This window comes from Hemicordylus capensis, chromosome 3 (assembly GCF_027244095.1).
Source record: "Hemicordylus capensis ecotype Gifberg chromosome 3, rHemCap1.1.pri, whole genome shotgun sequence".
NCBI lineage: Eukaryota > Metazoa > Chordata > Lepidosauria > Squamata > Cordylidae > Hemicordylus > Hemicordylus capensis.
The window spans coordinates 269260539-269285295 of record NC_069659.1 but is presented as its reverse complement, the minus strand read 5'-3'; the positions used below and the strand labels follow the sequence as shown (position 1 = coordinate 269285295).

Sequence of the window (24757 nt, the reverse complement as noted above, 5' to 3'; positions counted from 1 at the left end):
AGTTGTATTCATCCTCCAAAATGGATGTGGGTGTTAAGACCTGGAGCTACCAGTACAGCATGTCTTTCTCTAGTACCATTAAATGACTTGCATTGTCCACAATTTATAAAACCTTTTTAAAAATAATTTAGGATGATGTTCTATTGTGGCACATAGATTTTATATATGTATAAAAATTTCACTATGCTTTTTGTTACTACTAATCAGCCTCATTTAAGATTTCTTTACTTCATGAGCTGAGCTTGAGTGGGGGGGGGGGGCATTTTAAAATCTTGTCTCTGGGCCAACTCCAATCTTGCTACGCCCCTGGCTGAGAAAACTTCCTTGTTCTGTCATTCCTTGATAAGTACTGGCATACTCATTTACACTGTCCTAAGCTGCTTTCATTCTTTACTGAATTTCACTGGCTTTTAGTGATATCTCTTACCTAAATTGGATTACACAGAATGTCATGATCACATTCACTCATCTATGATAAACTAGGATCACACATGAGACTGGTCCAGGAAAAAGAAGGCAGCAGTGGATAGAAGTAAATTTGTGTGGAAGCATCCACTGCTAGAGGAAATAATGGCACTAACAGGATGGGTGTGGGTGTGTGTGGACATCATGCTTCACTACTCTTAACCACTATTAAAATAGTGATTAAATCACTATTTTAATCCAAAATTCAAAACACTATCTTGCACAGCACTACTGAAATTTAATATTCAATTATTTATTACTGATCCCACCTTAAATGGCGCAGCGGGGAAATATAGCAATAGCACTTACATTTATATACCGCTTTATAGCCGAAGCTCTCTAAGCGGTTTACAATGATTTAGCATATTGCCCCCAACATTCTGGGTACTCATTTTACCGACCTTGGAAGGATGGAAGGCTGAGTCAACCTTGAGCCCCTGGTCAGGATCGAACTTGTAACCTTCTGGTTACAGGGCGGCAGTTTTTACCACTGCGCCACCAGGGGCTCCTTGACCAACAAAGTCAAATGTTGGGCAAATGCTTGACCAACAAGCAGAAGGTTGCCAGTTCAAATCCCTGCTGGTACTATATCAGGCAACAGCAATATAGGAAGATTCTGAAAGGCATCATCTCATACTGCACAGCAGGAGGCAATGGTAGACCCCTCCTGTATGCTAACAAAGAAAACCACAGGGCTCTGTGGGTGCCAGGAGTCGAAATAGACTTGACGGCACACTTTACTTATTATTACTTAATATTGGCTGGCATCCTAATGCTGCGCTTGCGCAATGAACAAAGTTGACTTGTGCAAAAAGGTCACACAGCTGTGTGAAACTACACCTTTGTGCAAATCTCATGAGGCATGCAAGCACAACACTTGAACACACGTTCCAGACTCAGCACAACCAGCTAGTGCAGCATCTTCACTCAAGCACAGCGAGACAGCAACCAGCAACACATCTCTTCGTGGTGCTTTATGCACTAGCAGTTTACAAAAAGTGACATTTACCACAACAATGCACATTCAAATAACTCTAGAAAACTCTACAAAGTATTTTTATTAAATCAGTTAATTCAATTAAAGGTATTCTGATAGATCCCCAGCAAAAAAGGCTTCTCCAAGTGAATATAGGTGTGGCTTTAGTCCTTTAATAATTCGCCTTCCCAAAGAATTACTAGTTGAAGCATTCAGACTTTCCAGTACTATAGCAGCTCAAGCAGGGCCCATTTTATTACTTAGTTTAGTAATACACACAAGGCCACAGTACTATACTGAGTTAGTCATGCTTAAACTCCCTGACTTCCATGGACTGAAGTATGCCTGTTGGATTAAAACCACATGATGCCTTATGGTATATTCCTATTTATTCTCATTTCCCTGGGAAAAGGATTCTACGATCAAACAAATTCTTCTATTTTTGGACTTTCAATCTCTCCTGAATACATGAATTTAAAATTTGTTCCTATAAGAATTTCCACCATGCTCCAAGGAACCCTGCTTCAGCAAAAAAAGACTCACTTCATATTAATAATTTCATTAAAGATGTTAAAGCTTATGTTGGCCCAATTAAAAAATATATATGATTAAGTACATAGCAATAGCCTAACATGTTCACATTCCTAGTACCTAAGAGGGTGCAAATAAATGTCCACCACTCAGTTACTGCAATATCAAGTAATGAAATGGGTGCATGAAACAAGCTTCAGAGATCAAACACCACAAACTGAGTTTGCATAGCACTTCAGGTACATACATGTCCCCTCACCTCACTCTCCCAGTGTGGGAACAGGTGAGACTAATTCAGCTGTGAGTTCAACTGAATTCAAGCAATAAATGTGATGTGCAAGCATATGTGAATCTTCTGTAAGTCTCCACTTTTAAATGATATTAAGATCAAGAAGATGTTACCTGTGGTATAACACAAAATTACAGATCTCACCTCAAGGCGAGCTTTTATACACACACACACACACACACACACACACGTTTTTGCATTAAAACGCTTGCTACCTATAACTGTCATATTATTAGGTAATAATTTTGAAGGCATGATCAGACCATGACCTTTTCTCCTTGCGCATGTTACCAACATCTTTAAGAAAGCCTTCCTCCTGACCATCTTTAAGCCTTATGGCTTATCCCAGGGATTTTCAGTCTTTTAAACCAGTATACTACTTCTGTCTCAAAGCTTCAGTTCAGGTACCCAATATATACACATACGTTTAATTATTACAGCTTTGATACAGGCTACTACAGTCATTGGCTCAATACAGAGTAAGTTACTCATGAGTAAGCTACTCATGCACACCCCACTTAGGAAAGAAACAGGCAATAGGGGGTTCAGGTTATGTGCCACCTGTGACTATCCTTAATCTGGCCAAGCTCCCTGTACCCACAATGAGGATTTAAAGTACCCCCCGGGGTTCACATATCTCAGGCTGAAAATCCCTGGAATCCTAAGTATTCCAAATACTTAGAAGCCATGGAAACTTTTTTGCTTGCTGAAGAATCGGCAGTTCTGCTATGACAGAAATATTTTGATTCCATCTTGTAGCTTTCAACAGACTAAAAGAAGCAGTTGACTACAAATCCTATTTCTAGGATGAAGTGTCAGCACTTGCATAGTTTAAATTGAACGAGGAGTCAAACTACACCTTTGCCTCTGCCAGTTGCTATATAAATCAAGATGCAGGCAAAGGACTTGTCAGGATTCTTATTATGCACTTGAATGTTTTAGTCATGGTTGAAGTACATAAGGGTTGAATTCTGACACAGGCTGTTTTGCTGATGCAGATTGGAGTGTCTGGAACAATATCGGACCTCTGAAAAGTATAAGCATGCATATGTATTCAGTACTTGGTTTGGGCCCCTTTTGCAGCAATTACTGCCTCAATGCGGCGTGGCATGGATGCTATCAGCCTGTAGCACTGATGAGGTGTTATGGAAGACCAGGATGCTTCATTAGCGGCCTTCAGCTCTTCTGCATTGTTTGGTCTCATGTCTCTCATCCTTCTCTTGGCAATGCCCCATAGATTCTCTATGGGGTCAGGTCAGGCGAGTTTGCTGGCCAATCAAGCACAGTACACTGTATACTTTTCAGAGGTCCGATATTGTTCTATTCTACAATCCTTGTCTTCTTGGTTCCATGTAATATTCTAATTTTCTGGGATTGTGGATTTGGGGTTTTCATGAGCTGTACGCCATGATCATCACAATTATAACAAATTAAGGCTTGACTTATCTCGCTTTGCATGTAATGCGTCTGTCTCATATATCAGTTTCACCTTTTAATTTGCATTACTGAAATTAATGGACTTTTGCACGATATTCTAATTTTCCGAGTTTCACCTGTAGTGGTTTAATCATTAAATTGATCCTTTTGTGAAGCGATTTAAATTGTGATTTAAATCAAATCAACCCTGACCACAGCCACCCCACCTCTCTGCTCACATCCTCTCACCTGCTCCACTATGGAGTAATCCTCTGGGAGAAGCTGGGACCAAACCGGACCCCTAGTCTCTCCTTACTAGGTTTCTGTACTACACAACAGGTCGGCTCCTTCATCTATAATCAAGTCATGGATAATCTCAACTTATTTTGAACTGATCTGGCATTACAGAGTAATAAGGTGAGGTACTGTGAGTTGTAGGCACTGCTCTCCAAGGTCAAAGAGGTTGTAGACCTTCTGGAAGGGTAAACAGCAATTAAATTTCTGAATTCCCTTCCCCTGTAACAGCCCACTGACCTATCAGTGCCATATCTTTGTTGATTCCCCACCACCACTGGAATAGCTGTCCAGAAGTCATCTCCCACCTCCCTGTCTCTGGACAACCCAAGGCACATACCTGTACTAGGCCTAACCAATTACTAGGCAATAATAATAGTGTAGGCACAGGAGGCTTCCTTTTGCGAATCCGAAACAATACGTTTGCACCAGCTCTCAGTCCCACCCCCAAAGGTAGCCCATGCCAGCAGCTGCACTCCTGCTGCTGCTCCCCTTTATACAGTGAGGGAAATAAGTATTTGATCCCCTGCTGATTTTGTCCGTTTGCCCTCTGACACAGAAATGACCAGGCTATAATTGGAATGGTAGGTTTATTGTAGCTGTGAGAGACAGAATAACAACAAACAAACCCTCAAAAGCCCAGTGCCCAAAAGTCAGCGATGGATTTGCATTGTAGTGAGGGAAATAAGTATTCGATCCCCTATCAACCAGCAAGATTTCAGGCTCCCAGGTGTCTTTTCACTATATGCAGGTAACGAGCTGAGATGAGGAACACCCTCTGTAAGGGAGTGCTCCTAATCCCAGCTTGTTACAGTACCTGTATAAAAGACACCTGTCCATAGAAGCAAACAATCACTCAGCTTCCAAACTCACCACCATGCCCAAGACCAAAGAGCTGTCGAAGGATGTCAGGGACAAGGTTGTAGACCTGCACAAGGCTGGACTGGGCTACAAGACTATCGCCAAGCAGCTTGGTGAGAAGGTGACTACAGTTGGCACGATAACTCGCAAATGGAAGAAACACAAAACAACTGTCAATCTCCCTCAGTCTGGGGTTCCATGCAAGATCTCACCTCGTGGAGTTGCAACGATCATGAGAATGGTGACAAAGCAGCCCAGAACTACACGGGGGGAACTTGTCAATGATCTCAGGGCAGCTGGAGCCATAGTTACCAAGAAAACAATTGGTAACACACTACGCCGTGAAGGACTGAAATCTTGCAGTGCCCGCAAGGTCCCCCTGCTCAAGGCAGCACATGTACAGGCCCATCTGCAGTTTGCCAATGCACATCTGAATGATCCAGAGTAGAACTGGGCAAAAGTGTTGTGGTCAGATGAGACCAAAATCGAGCTCTTTGGCATCAACTCAACTCGCCGTGTGTGGAGGAGGAGGAATGCTGCCTATGAGCCCAAGAACACCATCCCCACCGTCAAACATGGAGGTGGACACATTATGCTTTGGGGGTGTTTTTCTGCTAAGGGGACAGGACACCTTCACCGCATCGAAGGGACGATGGATGGGACCATGTACCAGCAGATCTTGGGTGAGCACCTCCTTCCCTCAGCCAGGGCATTGAGAATGGGTCGTGGATGGGTATTCCAGCATGACAATGACCCAAAACACACAGCCAAGGCAACAAAGGAGTGGCTTAGGAAGAAGCACATGAAGGTCCTGGAGTGGCCCCAGCCAGTCTCCAGACCTTAATCCCATAGAAAATCTGTGGAGGGAGCTGAAGGTTCGGGTTGCCAAACATCAGCCTCGAAACCTTTCTGACTTGGAGAGGATCTGCAAAGAGGAATGGGACAACATCCCTCCTGGGTTGTGTGCAAACCTGGTGGCCAACTACAAGAAACGTCTGACCTCTGTGATTGCCAACAAGGGTTTTGCCACCAAGTACTAAGTCATCTTTTGTGAAGGGATCGAATACTTATTTCCCTCACTACAATGCAAATCCATTGCTGACTTTTGGGCACTGGGCTTTTGAGGGTTCGTTTGTTGTTATTCTGTCTCTCACAGCTACAATAAACCTACCATTCCAATTATAGCCTGGTCATTTCTGTGTCAGAGGGCAAACGGACAAAATCAGCAGGGGATCAAATACTTATTTCCCTTACTGTAAGGGCCAAGAGTTTAAAAGCCGAGCAAGTGTGGCTCTCGTCCACCCTATCAGGCAAATCCAGCCTGTTGCATGATGTAGTCAAATCCAAAACTGATTGTGAAGAACTCCAAAAGGATCTCTCCAGACTGGGTAAGTGGAAGACAAAGTGGCAAATGTGGTTCAATGTTGGCAAGTGTAAGATGATGCACATTGGGACGAAAAACCCCAACTTCAAGTATATGCTGATGGGATCTGAGCTGTCGGTGACTGACCAGGAGAGGGATCTTGGGGTCGTGGTGGACAGCTCGTTGAAAGTGTCGACTCAATGTGTGGCAGCTGTGAAAAAGGCCAATTCCATGCTAGGGATTATTAGGAAGGGGACTGAAAATAAAACGGCTAATATTATAATGCCCTTATACAAAACTTTTTGTATAAAAAGTTCTTTATATACAAAATTATATACAAAATACAATATTCAACTCTTTTTCACTCTACAGGAAAATAAGTTCCCTCATATAGGCTTTAAAATAATCTCAGAGGGTATTCCACTTTATATCTCCCGTGTGTTCTGGTGAGAAAGGTCATCTTCCATGCTAGGTCTATAAAAATCTGAATCCAATCTGAGATTCAAGATTAAATTCAAATTCTTATAGGCCTACTGAAATTCAGTAACACATTACTGAATTGAATACAGTTCCTATGAATTTTGAACTCTGAGTTCACCCATAAATCCATATTATTGAGAAGACAGAGAGTGAGTTCCAGGTGAAGGAGAACTCTATTGCATAAGCCAAATGAATTATGGTCAAAACTGAATCTTCTGCCAGGAGTGGATATTAAAAATGAGTTTGGATCCTACTATTCTGGTGCAAGCATTATACTTAGAGGAGGTCATGGACTTGAAGAGAGGCTTAGGACAGGAGAAGAAAGACTGCTTCTTACTAAAAAGACTCATCAAACAGACTGCTCACTGGGCTGCTGAAAGGATTTATTTGCAAATGGCCTAGACCACTGTTGTGCCCTACTGGATCTATAAGATGGTTTATTCAGGCCCATGGATCACGTAGTGGAGCAAAGCTTTTGAACGCATTCCACAGTTTCAGTCTTTCCCCCCAAAGAAGGCTTCCATATCAAAATGGAGTTCTTCCATTCACACACTAACATCAGATGCGAGACCAGATAACTACACCCATGAATGACATCAGAGAGTAATAGTGGCAGTGACAGCTCTTGATCTACAGACTGCCAGGACACGAATTATGTATTTGTATTTTCTACTTTACCAATTTAAAACCATCATTTTGAAAGACTGCTAGACCTTTCTTAACTGAACAAAATGGTTCAAAAGAGGTGGAAGATTTTCTTATTAAAATTTATTTATTTATTTATTTATTACATTTCTATACTGCCCAAAATTTGCATCTCTGCTGGTACTGAGACATATAAGTCTGCAATTAAAGATATTCACTTGTAATGCTGCAGGTACAGTAAAAGTGCCATCCAACTGCATCCAACTCTTGTCCCGTTCAATCTGCTGGTACCATTAATGGATACTGACATACACTATTGTGCTGCCTCCACTACAACTGAACTTAGAGTGGGATGGTACTCTGCACATATGCTCTCAGCAATGTACCACTGCATGGATAGATGACAGCTTGTCTCATACGTTTTTTGCTACCTCCAACACCACTGGGAACATTGTACATTCATTGTACATGAACATTTTGGTTGTGTACATGTACCAAAAAAGTTATTAGATGAAACCTAAGCCTTTGGCTGTCTCCAAAGCAGGAAACGAGACAAATATTATCAACAAGGAGGGGAGGAGCAATGCTGGAGTGCACGACTCAAATGTCCTGGTGGGCTGGAACCAGCCATAATGTGGTGTGCAGGGGCCAAGGTCAAATTTCAGTGCATTATTTCATCAAAATTATTAAGAGTATTAATCAGAGCAGTTACAGTTATTAGTTACTTGTGGCTCTTTCCCCCTCATCAGGGGATTCACAATTTTAACTAAGGATAAAGTCAGAAAATAGGTTGTGTCCCTGCTCAGTTAGTGGGGCACCTGGAGTGCATGCCAGCCCCAAACAAATGCCAAGTCCTCTCCCCTCCTTAAATCACTGTTGCTTTCAGCTGCAATCCTGGGCATGCCTGCCTCATGGGGAACACTGTGAAAATATTTTCAAGGAAACATACATAGGATGTGCTGTAGGGCAGTTTCAGAAAGGAGAGAGGATGGTTCGTGGGAGAAGAGGGAATTGATGCAAAGAGTGGCCACTGCCTTTTTGGGGTGCTGTAACTGCAGGATATTCCTAACTGTATAAGCCAGCAAATAATTCCCTCCAGAACCCTCCCCCCCAGATTGTTGTGCATGCTTGGGCTATGGAAACAAAAGAAGCCACAAAATAGAAAGGGTAACAGAGGGAGCCAAAAAAGATGACTAAAACATAAACCAAACAGCATGTGATGAAGGCAAAAACTCTTGGATAGTGACAGTTCACATGAAGAGATAATATTTCTCATGAAACAACCAGTGCAGCAGTCAACCAAGAACTGAGGGAAGAGAGGCATTAACAACTCCCACGTAAGTAGGTGGCACCTGAGGTTGCAGACTTCATCAAAAAATATCTGAGAATGTTCTAGAGAGTTCCAAATCAGGGGACTGCACAGGCATCAAACCCTCATTAGTGTGAATACACAAATAATATAGTTTAGTAAAAAATACATACATACAGCCAAGCTTAAAGTAGATCGAATTTTTGCGCTCACAAAGGAGCTCACACAATCCTTAAAATCTCCTTTAATCACCTCTGTCTGGAAGCTAGTTCTCATTTACTAAGGTTTGTATTATCAACTGGGATTGCAAGTTAATGACACACCTTCTTTGAAGCTAGGCCCTCTTACCTTAATTCACGACAACATCTGCTATAACAGGTGCTATAACTCCTCCCGCACATTTTGAGATGATGCCTTTCAGCATCTTCCTATATTGCTGCTGCTCGATATAGTACCAGTGGGGATTCGAATCGGCAACCTTCTGCTTGTTAGTCAAGCATTTCCACACTGTGCCACTAACTACAGCAAGCTTAAAAAATAAACCTCATCTACCCTCACAACTTTAACAAAGAGATTGGAGCTATCCAATAGGTATATTTGGAATTCCAAAAAGTTGTTAAAAGTCCCTTGAGCAAACTTACCTAAGCTTTGACATAACAAGACAGGTTCTGGATTGGTAACTGGTTAAAGAACAGGAAGCAGAAGATAGTACTATCGCAATGGAGGAAAGCAAATGAGTACTCCAGGAATCTATATGATGGACTAATGTTTTAGTTATATAGCCGATAACATCAATTCAGTAAAGGCAAATAACATGCCAGCAATGATTAGGAAAGGGGCTGAGAATAAAATTGCCAATATCATATGCATTATGGTGCAGCTATATTGAGAAAATCTCTACTTTGTGGTTGTTTCATCTAAAAAAAGGATATTGCAGTGCTGGAAAGTGTGCAACAAGGGGTAACCAAAATTACCAAGGGATTGAAGCACCTTCCCTAAAAGGAAGGGCTAAACATTTTACGTCAAGTGTTTTGAGGCTTGAGCCCTGTTCAGATGTTTAAGGCGCCCTTCCACACAACCATATTGGTGTGGGTGGGGCAGGGGGATAGCTCCTATCCTAGTAGCCAGAGACAAGCATAATCTCTGTTTGGGACACCAAATCCAACACACATGCAAATAAGGCAGCCAAGGACACCACTGCTAAAATTGGGAGCTGGAACAATAGAAGCTCCTCTTAGGGCCAAGAAAGCCTTCCCAGCATGATTTGAGCTGCGAGTAGACTGACAGGTCTCATTACACTACAGCTGTTCTCTGGCTACTGAGGAGCTGGAGGCTGACCCAGCCCTGCTGAAGAGGCTGCAACGACTGGATTGTAGTGTGTGCTTTGCAGAGCAGCACTTCCATGGTTGGAGCCCATGTAGTCACAGCTCTCTATTGTTGCAATGGCTGCTATGCCTGAGAGCTGCGTAGGAGAGGTGAGTGACCAAAAGAGCAAGGTAGGAGGGGGGCCTCTTTTCCTCCTACCTTAGTTTAGACCAGGGTCCAGAATCTGGGCTGGCGGGATTCCCATGTGTTCAACATGACCATCAGTACCTAGGTATACTGACTCCTCTTTATTTGATGGTAGTGTGACTGTGCCCAAGGTGTGTCAATGACAAGAAGCAGTATCCTCCCTGCCCTCTCCAGTCTTATGGCATTTGTCTGAAAAGGCAAACACCTTAAGAATGAGGGTGCACCAGCATTCTGAACATGGAAACAGATGTCTTCAAGACAAATGCCATAAAGCTTGGAAAGCACAAGACGGGTGATGCTTCTTGGAATTGATGCAGCAGGGAAGGACTTCCAGGCAAGCTCTGTGATGCTGAGCTTGAGCACAGACTCCCCCCCCCCTTAGCATTTGAACAGGACTTTGGTGTTGAGTGAGTGAGTGTTTAGGACAACTAATGGGAAACATGATACAGGTTTATAACATTTTGAATTGTCTCAGTAAGAAACTGATAGGCAGTAAATTCTGTATAGACAAAACAAAGGATTCCACACAGTAGATATGGAATTTGCTGTCCCAAGATGTAGCGACAGTCACTGGCTTAGACCAAATCATGGAAGCCATGATAGCTAAATAAGCCTCCATGTTCAGAGGCAGTATTTGTCCTGTTGTATTCCTATTGCTAGGAGGCAAAACAAAGCTGAGGTTTTTAAATAGCTGCTTCCCTCATACACATACAACAAAAAATCTTATGTATATTTAACAAAAGGTTTATTCAGCAAGAACTCCATTTTCTCCTTCCCCTCCCTTTTCCTTTCTGACTCCTCCCACAAACTCTCTACAGGATCTCTACTAGGACAAACATCCAAACAACTAAATACAAAAGATTACTGTAGAGAATACAACACACTTGCTGCCATTATACCCTGTTGTTGGTGTCCTGGAAGCATTTGGCTAGACACTGCTGGAAACAGATATTTGGACTTGATATGATACTCTTCTTGCATTCTTAAACATTCATAACAGGAAGTTTCATTTGGAGAGAAAGCAAACTGAAATTCTAGGAGACACTATACTTTTCCATGTTTAACATATCAGGAGAACTACAGACATATTTACAAGGCTAATCTATATTACATTGTGCTTGTGGCAGTGAAGATTTTTTTTAACATCAATTGGTTGAGATGGCTCAGTTGCATTGAACATTTAATTGTTCAGATAACTAACTGGTTTGAAATCCAGCTTTTGTGAGTGAAGGGAAAACTGACAGGTTAGCTGGGATTAAGATCTCATAGATGGGCAGGGTGTGAGCTAGAAGAAGTTTCAGGACGTAAGGAAGCTAAGGGACAGGTGCCCAGAACCAAGGAGACTAACAGAATTTAGAACAGAAATCTAAAGGAAGAGCAGGTGAAAAAATGAGGCCTGATGAAAAGGAGAGAGATGGCAAAGAGAGAAGGGGGTGTGGGAAGAGTTACTGAGAGAAAATAAAGCACAAAGTCAGGAGAGGCTATACACTATGGGTCGTCCAGGAAAGGAGGAGTGGTGGTTGGTGGTCACTGGGGGTAGGGGGCAGAGAGTAGGAAACCATAGAATACAATTTGCCCATGCTCAGAGGCACTCTTTCTACTCCATCACTCACATATTCTCCAGAACAGGATCCAGAGTCTTCAACCATCAGCCCACCTCACCTACTTTGACATCCCAAACTGATGCCAGGCTCACCATGGCATACAATCTGCCTGTGCTCAGAGACCTCCTTTCCGCCTGCTGAAAACAGATTCAGAATTCTTGAAGACTTTGTTTCCTTCACAGTTACACTTAAAATCTCCAGAAGCTCTCTGAAGGCAGTTTATCTACCTTTTACAGAAGATAAAACTGAACACCTTAACCTTCTTTGTTTAATGAAGCATCCTCCAAGAAAACCATCAGTGCTTCATTTTTGTGACAGACAATACAATAGTTTTTACCCTGCACATACTGGAAACAGGGTCAGGACAACCACTGGGGATGGGAAGGCCATCTCTTAGACCACAAAAAAACCACATACAATGAGGTGGGTCTCACAATCAGTGAGACCTGCTTTTGCGAGGAGAGCGGGCTAAGCCCGCTCTCCCCACAGACAATCCTGGCGGGAGCCCTGGGCAGCTGCCCACATGATCGGATTGGCCGCCCACACGATTGCTGGCTCTGTGATGGAGCCGGCAGGGGCTTGGGAGGTTGGGGGCTACATGGCCTCCGGAAGCTCCAGTATGCTCTGTGCGAACGTGCAGAACATACTGGGGAGACCCCCAAAGCCGGCTTTTCACCTCCCCTCCAGGGGTCTCCTCGTGAATAGCCGCAGCTACTCACGATTGGAAAGCCTAGGTTTGCGGAGCGCTCACTCCGCAAACCCGGGCTAAGGGGAGGGCTAAAAAAGCGGGCTAGCAGCTTGCAAGCCACCGGGCTTGCCTGCGAGCCCGATGGTTTACATGATCAGCCAAAATTGGGCTAGGCTCTCCTAGGCCAATTTTGGCTGATTGTGATAATAGCCCCTTTGTTTCATGAGAGCTTTCATAGTTAAAAAGCTGAACTGCACCTATCAATACCTGCATTAATATATCAATTAATTTTTTAACTTCCAAGAAATATTACCTACATGTTGAATAGCCACTTACTGAATCAGATTTTGTGTAATATTTGCTTCTAAGACAGGCAGAGAAGTATGCAAACTACAAAATAAAGCCTTGGATTTACAAACATGTACTATACAAAACGTGTTCCCAGATAACTATTTTGTACCAACACAGTCTCAGCCAGACTCTGCAAGTCCACCTTTGTCAAGATGGCAGAGGAATTGCCCCACAGCACCAGGAGAAGGAAGACGGGGCTAAGAAAGACAAGCTCACCGATTTGGGAAATGACAGCAATGCCAAACCCAGTGGCCACTGGTTTACTTTGGGGTGGGGATGGGGGAGAGAGTTAAGGAATGAGGCATCCACTGCTCAGTTGTCAAGAGAGAGATAAGTGGGAAGGGAGAGCCAAGAAAATCTTCTGCTAGGGCTTCTCCCTCTACTCCATTCTCTGATCTCTTGGGTGGAGATGGTGCTGAAGGACCTCACTATCCTGTAGCTCCTTGGACTTAGCTATCCAGCCATCCCTCCCCACCACTCCATCTTTCCAGTACCATCGCCTCATTCCCAAGGAGTCCCACTCCCACCCCACTGAATAAAAGCATCTGCACAGAGTAGCCCAGTTTCACTCTAAAAAAGCAGACCCTTCTCTCAGTGGCAGGCAGCCGCTGAAGTGGCTGTTGGGCACATCATGGTGCCTAACTGCATAGCAAATGAGCTGCTGGGCAGTGTGTAGAGCCTGCCTAGAGACTCATTGTTGGCTGCCCAGGAGAACCACCGAGGAGCGATGAGGGCAGAGGAGGGGAGGAAGAAAAGGAGAGGAGGCAGAAACAGAGACCAGAGGAAAGGAAAGGAGGCAGAAGAGGGGAGAAAGGAAAGGGGGCAGAGGAGGAGACTACATGATCGACCCCCCCCCCAGCCCCATGCCAGCTTGGTCTCCTGGGCAGCTGTCAAAGAACACAGTCTCCCAGTGGGCTCTGCACACTGCCCAGGCAGCTTGTTTGTGGTGCAGTTAGGCGCGTACCTCATAGTTACTTCAACTGCTGCCACCACCACTTGCAGTAACACACTACACCTTCCTCTGCTCCCTTCTTTTCCCGGCCAGTTGCAGCATATGTGCAAACTCCACCTCTGCAAAATGAGAAGCAACACTGCCAGCCACAGGAGTTGTTTTGTTTGTTTTTTAAGCAGAAAAACAAAACATTCTGTTTTCTTCTGGAGAGTGAATACGTTAATTGTGAAGCACAGGATTTGGTACAGTATTTACTGCATTTGTGAGTGCCAGATCTGCTGCCCATCCTTGCTATGAACATTTCTTTGGAAACAATACACAGAGGCAGAGGAAGTCCCCTCTTGGACAGCAGTGGGATTACAGTCAAATAATATCTAGTAAGGTTTCCGACAGTGAGTGGGGGAGAGGGAAGTAGGAGAACCGATCATTTATGTCTGTTCGGTGGAGGGTGAGCGGCACCTTTCCTGTCCTTAAAGACCAGCCGCTCATGGATCAAATAATGGTGTTTTTTTTTCTATACACTAATTTTTTGCACAAACTTGAAAAAGATCCTGGTGAGGAAGACAGTTTGACCCAATCTTATAAAGCAGGCGAACTACTGGAATAAATGCAAGGAACCCTGGATACCACCCTCAAGGGATCAGTCTTCATGTTAGCAGTATACCAAAACAAGCTGTTCCCAGACACCACTCATGCTGCAGGTGTGACATAAAAGGACAAATACATAACTCTGGCAGGGATAGGCAAGGGGCAGTTGACATTTTCTTTTACATTTCTTTTACTATTCTAGAATCATAGAGTTTTACCATTGGAAGGGACCTTGGAGGTCTTCTAGTCAAACCCCCTGCTCAGGGCAGGAAACCACTTAGCTGTAGAACCTCTGTTTGAAAACCAGGAGAGCCATCAGAGTGACTTCTGCCATTTTAGCATACTTTCGGCTTTCCTCCCTGTACCCAGGCATTTGCCTGACAAGTAGACAGGGCCTGAATGTCTTTATAGAGGCAGGCAGGCAGGCTAGAGATTGCTGGGGTGGGGGGGAGATGTTCCTGAATGCCTTCCTGGTATCCCCTTTGCATCCACCTGGCAGCACACAAATGTGCCTTCAGTTCTGGTAAAAAGCTCCTCCCCTGGTGCTGGAAAAACTGCTCCCTGCTGCTGCATTTCATGATAAGGCAGAGGGTGGAGTTGTGCACCCGGCCCCATCAACAGGCATGGGTGCTGCCATTTTGTTGCCCCCAGGATGTGATGGTGGCTGTCCAATTGTCGCGAGGGAGCGGCTGCATAAGCGGCCGGCTCCCTGCACTCATTCTCAGTTGCTCTGGGGCAAGGCAGCAAGCGCTTCGCTGCAGCTACAGAGAGAGCAACTGGGTGTAGAGAGGTCTTGGTCCAGATTCACCAGGAGTGGGAGCTCTGGCACTGCAGCAGTGGCAGGGTGCTGGGCAAGCTGCTTAAAGCTTGGACTGCACCTCTGCGGCATGTTCAGCAGGGCTTGGAGCTGGGCGAGCTTCGGTTATTGCTGGGGCTGGGTGTCTTCAGCCCAGGTTGCGCTGATGACTCAGCTTTCTGGCCGGTAGCCATGACGGGGTTGCCGCAGCTATTCTTGAGTTATTCACCATACTGCTTGGCGGTGCCTCTTTTCCTCTCTACTTTTGCTACTTATGCTTTCAGTTTTTGCTCATTTAAACTGTGTCCCTCCCGCACTCTCCCCTTTCAAACTCTTTCATTCTAAACTTCTTTGGAGGTGGTGGTGGTTGTATTCTGTGTTTCTTAGTTCTCCTTTTCTTTTCCGTTTCAAAGTATGCTAGAACTGTCCTTTTGGGATGGTTGGTTGAGGTGCTATTGACAGATTAATCTCCTATTATAAACTAATCCCATATGGTTTGGCTGGTCTTTAAGCTACTCAGCATAGTTATGCTTGTACTCCACTTCATTAATTCCTTCCTTAAGTTGGTCTCTTTAAGACTGTGATTACCTGAGTTACTTAATATTTAAATTAATTTCATTGCTTACTTTATTTGTTAGTATATTGAAAGTTTAATACTTTCTAAGGGAATAAATAAATTAAATTAAAAAGAAAAGAAAAAAAGGTGAATGAGAGGTATTATATGGAATCTCCCATAAAGTGATCATTGGTTAATTTGAAATTTTGCATTTCAAGTGGACTTCACACTTCCTTTATAGTAATAGGGAATTTGAGGTAATTAATTAATATCTGTATTACTTAATTAGTGGGTCATAAGAGGATATGGCTCCTATGGCAGGCCCAGGGAAAGCTAAAGGCAAAGGGAAAGTGCTGGCTTCTAAACATCCAGTTCACCAATCTGTTGAGTCTCCAGCTTCCTCCTCTTTTGAGGATGAGGGGCAAGTAGTCATGGCTCATATTCTGTCTTGTTTGGATGCCTTGGTGGCTAGTATGAAGGTTTCTGGAGGGGAGACTTCAGGTTCACGGGTTCAAAGGGTCTCTAGAACTGTTGGTCAGGCTGATAAGCAGCTGCAATTTTGCAGACCACTGAGGCCAGGCTTGATGCCTTGGAGAAGTGTTCCGGTGAGGACACTGCAGTTGTTGAAACGACCCCTCCAGTGGGGTCCTCTCGCCTTAACATTCTTGATGCTGATGTTGGTCCCTTTGGCAAGTTTGATGTAAGTGGAGCTTATCCTACCTGGGGTGGTCATTTATCTCGGTTTGGCCTTCTAGCCCTGGTTTCTTCTCAGCTGCCTGGATGGGCCCTACACCTAAGCCTGTTAGCAGTAGTGCAGACAGGGTTAAAAATGTTACGTCTAAACTAACACCATGGGAAGGTAAGTGGATGGGTATTGCTAAACCATTGGAACTTAAATTACAATTGCACGGTTCCAAAATTGGAGAAGGTGCTACTGATTAAAGAACTGAGTTTTATCCCCACTGTGATGTGTGTCTACCTTTAGGGGATCATCTGTTACTTTCCACCAAGGAAAAAAACTGGAAAAATGAATATGTGGATTTTTTAAAAAAAATTATTTTTAGGTATTGGGAAACTGCATCTCACAAGGGTGATAATAGTGACCCTAGGGAAAAGGAAAATTTTAAAGTTAAATCTGGGGACTGTAATTGGTCGAATTGGTTAGTGGAGTATATGGTATTTTGGGGGGTAGTTTTGCAAAAGCAACCAGCAACCAGCTTCCATGGTGAAATATTTGGATATAATCTATCACGCATTCTCCGAGTTTCGCCATTCTTTGGCCTTGGACACTTCCCTTCCCTTCCCTGGGATTGCCCCCAACCTATGCTTTGGTTGCAGATTATGGACTCCTAACTGCCCAATTTCCGGGGAGTATTCAGACAGTGGCCACTTGGTGGTAAAATCTACCATCACTCCTCCTAGGGGTCCTGCTCTGATGCCGGGTGGTTCTTTTCAGCAGTTGTGTTGGGAATCTGGGATTAATGGAGTATGCTCCTGTCCCCACTGTACTTATCAAGACATGTTCTGTTTGTAGCGATTCTCATTCTTTTAGTGTCTGCCCAAAGAGTAAGAATTGGCGGGCTCGTCATATAGATTCATCGGGAGCTAGACATTCCCACCCCTGTCGCCTGCTGCCTTCAGAAAGGACTTAGTCGTCTTCTTTTCGTGCTCATGCTCATCTAGGGCTACGTTCTGAACCAGCCTTCATGTGTGCCAGTCCTGCATGTGCATTCAACTGGGTCCTGCTGATGGTGCTGGAGTGGATTGGTGGGGTATCATGGAACAACATGACCCTTCTTGATGGGGGCATGTTGATTGTCAAGCTCGTATCTCCGTATGTTTTAGGGATGGAATTTTGGCGTGGCCAAGGGGGACGATTGTTTTCAAAAGACTCGGAGGAAGGTTGACCAAGATATTGGTTGGGCTGGAGGCTGGGTGGCCATGTGGTTTCATTATCAACATTTGGGCCTGTGCGGGTGTTTTCAATGGGCACTGTTCTGTATGTCTGTCCAGGGCTATGAAGGGTTCTTCTGGGACCTGCAATGAGACATTCCTGATGGTTGGGGTAAGCTGAGCTAAACCAAGGTTTGCCCCACTTTTGTGGGGGATTACTGCAGGCTGGAGTAGCTTGTTTCATATTGGTGTTTGACCAGAGAATTGATTAAGGTGAGTGGGAAGCCGAGGAACAGCCCTTGCAAGTTTTGCAGCCCTTGGGCTGGGATCTGCCCCTACTGGGAGGCTGGCTGGGCCCACCACTCAGTGTTTTACAGCCAGAGTCGAGTGGGGCCGGTTGGCCTCCCCTCAGCGGGGATAAAGTTAATGGTTGTGGTGATGTCTGGAGCCAGGCTGAATCAACACTCAGTTCTTTGCTCTGTTCTGGGCATTCCTCCTTATGAGGCTGACCTTCATGGGGGGTACCCCATGAGTATGTTCCTCACTACAATTTGTAAATTGTATCAATAAAGTAGCCCTAATTCTTCCAATATTTTGTGTCCTGTCATTATTGGTGCCTGGGTGTGCAATGGCAGGTACTATGCAAAGCTGGCTGTGCTAAGAGCACTCATCTCCATGTGGGACCAGGGGGATTGTTTGTCAGAATCAGAGATTCTGATGCACAGCCCTAAGTAAAGTGCAAGATGTCAGCCAGTGTAAGTTGCTCAATAGTACTACTCAGCAGTTAGTAGTATTTTTAAAGAACTATTTAATTTCAATAGGACAACTTGGGGATAATTTAGTTTGGATGTCAGCCAGTGACTACTATCCTTCTATGCTAGAGTTGCTAATGATTGAGAAACATTTGTAAAAGGGAGTTATGGGAACATTTTAATGGATACATGTTCCTTAAGTATTCTTACTCTAAGAGGAAATGAAAGCCAAGGACTATGGATCAGAGCGCCAAGGTGGTGAATAGTTGCTAGGTCTAAATCCTTTGAGAAAAATTGTGTCAGTTGTGGCTTCTACTGTTATTGTTATGTGCTTACAAGGACCAAAGATGCAAGATGATAGGGGTGTGTCCGAACTGGTCTGGAGGCCATTCTAAAGGCCTCCGAACTGTCCAGACCAGTTCGGACCTGGCCGGTCCGGGTCCGGGGTCTTCCTTTAAGGGCGGGGAGGGCTTACTTACCCCTCCCGCTTCTTTGCCCCCTCCAGCGCCTGTATTTTACTGTGTAATTGGGGCGCTGGAAACCAGCCGCCCCCGCCACGAGCGGATTAGGGCCAAAAGTAAACTACTCCGCCGATCGGAGGCCCGGTCTACCCGGCCTCTTCCCCTGCCGGCGGGTAGACCGGGCCTCCGGCGGAACTCCCAGTTGTCTTTTGCGGCGCGCGCGCGCGCGCGCCCAAGGCCTCAGTTGGAGCTGAGACTTTGCCAAGAGAGGAGCTCTGTTCACGAGCTCCTCTCTTTTTTGGAAAAACATGTGGTGAGGACTCGAGCGGGCAACGGCGGCAGTAGTTTACTTTTGGCCCTAATCCGCTCGCGGGGGGGGGGGGGGTGCAGCGGGGGCGGCTGGTTTCCAGCGCCCCAATTACACAGTAAAATATGGGCGCTGGAGGGGGCAAAGAGGCGGGAGGGATAAGTAAGCCCTCCCCGCCCTAAAAGAAAGGCCCCCCCTTCGGTGCCGGTCCGGACTGCTCCGGACCAGGCATATCCCTACAAGATGAGTTGGGGGAGGGAAAGTGAATTTAATATATTGAGCTGAACTAGCTGATTCTTTGACTTCAGGCTTCTAGCTGAATGCAGTCTCCCAACCCTCAGTTGCAGACCACAACCATCGACAGCCCCACCAGACACTTCTGCTGTGTCAGGTAACAAAAACAGGACTCTTCCTTGGGAGCAAACATACATCGCTTGTAGGCCAAGTTCAGCTTAGCAAGTCATATAAAGTTTCATGAAGGCTTGATAGAATTTTATACAACTGGTTTAACAACTTACCTCCAATAGCTATAAGTCTATCTCCCCTCTGAAGATCAGAAGCTGAAGCAGCTGAATTTGGTATGACAGTTTCAATAACAACGTGACCTGCTTCTCCATCCTTAATTTGTACTTGGCGGAGGGTCAATCCAACACTTGGTGAACTTCCTTTTATTAGCTCAGCCTGAGAAAATAGATGTAAACAATGACTTGATGTTAACATTAGCATCTTTAATTTACAAAATCATATTTACATAAATATCTGTTAATTAATTATATATTTAAATTTTATGACAGTTTTTCTGCTTTAAGAACTCCAAAGCAGATCAAAGCATTTAAAAATAGCAATAAAATAATCACTTAAAAAAAAAAATCAATGGCCAACAATCCAGATTAACCCTCTACCACTGGAAAAGCTCACAATTTCCAGCTACCTCCCTCTTCCCTCTGCAGCTGCCTATGCCTCCCAAAATTACTTCCCTAAGGGTCCCTAACCTTTGGGGACCTCACTTTGGGAGGCACCGGGGGCTACACAGTACATGGGGAGCACTGAAACTCACAAAACCTCTGCACAACAGAAAATTCTGATATATCCACAAAAGCTATAGAAGATTTCAACAAGGCTCTGCACAAGCACAGAAGCCCATTGGTGTGAATGGCACAGTGCCCACAAGTACCCAAAAGGGATACAGTCCCCCTGCCCAGTTCAAGCATGGGTTAGGGATGTGCATAAACTGGTTCGTGCACACCTGGGAGGCGGGGTTCTTTAAGGGACAAGGAGGATGCTCTTACCTCCCCCATCGCATTCCCCCCGCTGGCCCTGGTCAGCATCAAACCGAAAGTGCCCGATGCACCAGCGATTTTGGGGAGAGAGCTGGAGGGAAAAATGCAGTGGGGGTGGTAAGAGCACCCTCCCTGACCCTTAAAACAAGCCCCCACCTCTGAACCGGCTTGAACGCCTGACATCTGTACTGGTTTGTGCACATCCCTAGCATAGGTCATCCATGAGGGCAACCAAAATAAATCTCAGTCCCAGGCAGTGTTCCCTCTAATTTTTTTAATCAGTGAGCAGAATGAGTTTTGCTGGGCAGCAGCATCAAGGCAGTGTTTGCACATGTGCATTATGTGTCACTCTAGAGAACACACTCACAGAATCAGTCAAGGCTCTAACCAAACTATGCCAGCAAATTTGAAGAACGACACAGTGGCCAACAGATTGGAAGAGGTCAGTCTACATACCCATACCAAAGAAAGGAGACTTAACAGATTGCACAAACCATCACACAAAATCCTTAATTTCACATGCTAGTAAAATAATGCTCAGGGTCATCCAATGCAGATTAGAGACCTACAAGGAAAAGGAAATGCTGGCTGTTCAGCTGCTTTCAGAAATGGCCGAGGAACAAGAGACATCATTGCTGATGCATGCTGGATAATTGAGAAAGCTAAAGAATACCAGAAAGAAGACAATATGTGCTTTATTGACTACAGAAAAGCCTTTGATTGCGCCAGCCATGTCAAGTTGTGGAACAGGAAAATGAGTGTCCCAGAACACCTCATTGTTCCCATGAGAAACCTATGCACAGGACAGGAAGCTACAGTCCAGACGGAACATGGTGAAACAGACTGGTTCCAGGTGGGCAAAGAAGTAAGACAAGGCTGTATACTCCTTCTTTATTCAATTTATATGCTGAACATATACAGAGAGAAGCTGGATTGGAAGAAGATGAGCATGGTTTTAAAGTTGGAGGAAGAAACATCAATAACCTCTGCAACGCTGATGACACCACTCTGATAGCTGAGAATGTGGATGATCTGCAAGCTCTAGTAATGAAAGTCAAGGAGCACAGTGAAAAAATGAGACTACAATTAAATGTAAACAAGACTAAATTAATGACATGGGGCACAGCAACCAGCCTCAGAATTGACAATGAAGACACTGAAGTGGTGGATAGCTTCTGCCTTTTAGGATCAACCATCAACAGTAAAGGATCAAGCTGTCAAGAAATACACCGCAGACTAGCACTTGGTAGGGTTGCAATGAAGGCCTTGGAAAGGAGATTTAGATGCCATGATGTGTCTGTACCTACAGAGATTAGAATCATTCAGACAATGGTTTTTCCCATGACACTCTGTGCATGCGAAAGCTGGACTCTGAAGACGCAAAACAAAAAAGTATTGACGCTTTTGAACGTTGGTGCTGGGGAAGACTTTTGAGGATATCATGGACAGCTAGCAAAACAAACAAATGGATCATAGAACAAATTAATCCAGATTTTTCACTCAAGGCACAAATGACCAGGCTCAAACTATCATACTTTGGACACATAATGCCAAGATCCAGCTCCCTTGAGAAGTCCATAATTCTGGGGAAAGCTGAAGGAAAGGAAAGAAGAGGCCCACCAGCAGCAAGGTGGAGGCCCATCAGCAGCAAGGCCGATTACAACAGCAATGAATGCACCAGTGAGAGACCTTAAAGGCCAAGTTGAAGGCAGATCATCCTGGAGAGAATCTATGTGGTCACTAAGAGTCGACACCGACTTGACACCGACTTGACTCAATCAATCAATCATAGTATACATCCACTTTGTAGAAAGCTACGTGGTCCACATCTTTAACCAAATCAGTTCACAGCAAAAGAAGACTAAGGTTAGTTGTCCAGAAGGGGGTTATCTTTAGTACTGTCAGCCTTGACAGGCTGTGGGATCCAAGTAGTGGTCAGGGACTTAAGCAGAAGTTAAATTGGAAATGCTGGAAATGGACATCTCTTTTTTGCATTTTAAAAAACCCCTGATTTAGAGAGAAATCCTCTTCCATGCCTCCTCCTCCTGAAAATGAAAGTACCAATAAAGAAATACGTCACTGGATCTGACCGGCAGACTGGTCAAAAGTGACAACACACAAAACTGGAAGCCTCCACTTATACTCCTAGTCACTGACAAGTTTCAGAAATTAGCTTTGTAAAAGGCCATAGTTCTCTCTCCTGCTTAACTGGGCAAAATGGCACCTTTCAAAATGGTAGCTCTCATAATTTGGCAGGAGGAGAATAATTTTTCTTATTCAATCCAGCATAAATTTCCTCCCAGTGGTTGCTGCTGGTGTCTCCCTTGAGTTTCCTTTTAGATTGTAAACTTTTACAATGGAGCAATTTTCTCATTCTTTTCATTTTTCAACAATAGAAGGTTTTCAAAGTGATATATAATAGTGGTTCAGTGAAAGAACACATGCTATTAAGAACTTGTGGTAGGAAGCATGAATTGTCCCCTTTGCTAAGCAGGGCCTACTCTGGTTTACATTTGAATAAGATCACATATGTGATCACTGTAAGATATTCCCCTTAGGGCAGGCACCCCCAAACTGTGGCCCTCCAGATGTTGCTGAACTACAACTTCCAGTATACCCAGCCACAAAAAATTGTGTCTAGGGATGCTGGGAGTTGTAGTTCAGCAACATCTGGAGGGCCGCAGTTTGGGGGTGCCTGCCTTAGGGGATGAGGTAGCTCAGGGAAGATTGCATCTGTATGCAGAAGATTTCAAGTTCCCTCCCTGGCATCTCCAAGATAGGGCTGAGAGAGATTCTTGCCTGTAACCTTGGAAAAGTCGCTGCCAGTCTCTATAGACAATACTGAGCTAGATGGACAATAATCTGACTCGGTAGAAGGCAGCTTCTTATGTTCCCAAGATGTCCAGTTCAAACCTCAGAATCTCATTCAAAGGATCTGACTGAAAAATGACCCATCCACCCCACCCACAAGGGTCTTCCAATTCTTAGGAGTGACTTTCAGGGAGTACAGGGGCTGTTACAAGGCCTAGAAATGTCTAGTTCAGAATAATATACAATTTGAAGCCCCACACTAAAACAGCAACCATTCATTCATTACACTAAAGGAGAGATTAGAGCAACAGAGATAGAAATAGTTTAATTTTTTCTAGTTTATATTTATCAGATATTAGCGATTAGATTCTTCTGAAGGCAGCCCTGAAGACTAACACTTTTTGGCAAATGTTTATGGGCTGCTTCATGAATTTGATAATCTGCACATTGATCTGTAAGGAATAGCTAATTATGAAGTGCATGAATAAGCATACAGATATAGAAGGCACCAACCACTGGATAACTTATACCAACATATTATATATAATAAAATAAAAAATAAAACAAATCTAATTAAAATTTTATTTAATAAATAAAAATTGGGCAATTTATACCAACATATTTCTAATAGATCCTTCCCTTCCCACTGAATAGGAAAATGGCATGACCCTCCTAAGTACCTGCCTGGAGGCAATATTGGGCTGGATAAGGGATAACAGAATGAAGTTGAATCCAAACAAGACAAAGGTACTGTCTTTAGGGGATCAGGATCTGAGAGATGCTCTAGATCTGCCTGTTCTAGATGGGGTTACACTCCCCCTAAAAGATAGGTTTCGTAGTCTGGGAGTGCTCCTGGATCCCAAACGCTCTCTGGTTTAGGCAGTGGCCAGGAGTGCTTTTTATCAGCTTTGGCTGATATGCCAGATACGTCCATTTCTGGAGACAAATGACCTTAAAACAGTGGTACATATGCTGGGAACCGCTAGGCTTGACTATTGTAATGCACTCTATGTGGGGCTGCCTTTGTACGAAGTTCAGAAACGACAATTGATACAGAATGCGGCAGCCAGACTGGTCTCTGGATTTACCTGAAGGGACCATATAACACCGATTCTAAAAGAACTGCACTGGCTGCGGATATGTTTCTGAACAAAATACAAAGTGCTGGTTATTACCTATAAAGCCCTTAACGGCTTAGGTCCAGGGTACTTAAAAGAGCCCCTTCACTATCGTGAACCCTGTCACCTATTAAGATCATCTGGAGAAGTCCGGTTATGGTTGCCACCAACCTGATTGGTGGCAACTCGGGACCCGGCCTTCTCTGTGGCTGCCCCAGGGCTTTGGAATGCGCTCCCTGCTGAAATAAGAGCATCTCCTTCTCTTTTTGTTTTTAGGAGGACCCTGAAGACATACCTATTTTCCCATTCCTTCAACTGAAACTAAACTTTTTAAATGTTAATGTTTTTTAATCTATTATTTTATCTTTTTTATGAATTTTAATATTTTATATTATATTTTGTTTTAATTCTGTGAGATTTTTATACAAGGCAGTATATTAAATCAATCAATCAATCAAT

At 44.1% G+C, this 24757-nt stretch overlaps 1 protein-coding gene across 1 annotated transcript in view; it reads right to left on the bottom strand.

Annotated features, from left to right (window-relative positions):
* Positions 1–24757, bottom strand: part of PDZD8 (PDZ domain containing 8) — a 112893-nt gene that overhangs the window by 5868 nt on the left and 82268 nt on the right. The window contains exon 4 of the mRNA XM_053309479.1: positions 19608–19770. Coding sequence (XP_053165454.1) covers positions 19608–19770 — 163 coding nt within the window. The remainder of the gene's footprint in view (positions 1–19607; positions 19771–24757) is intronic.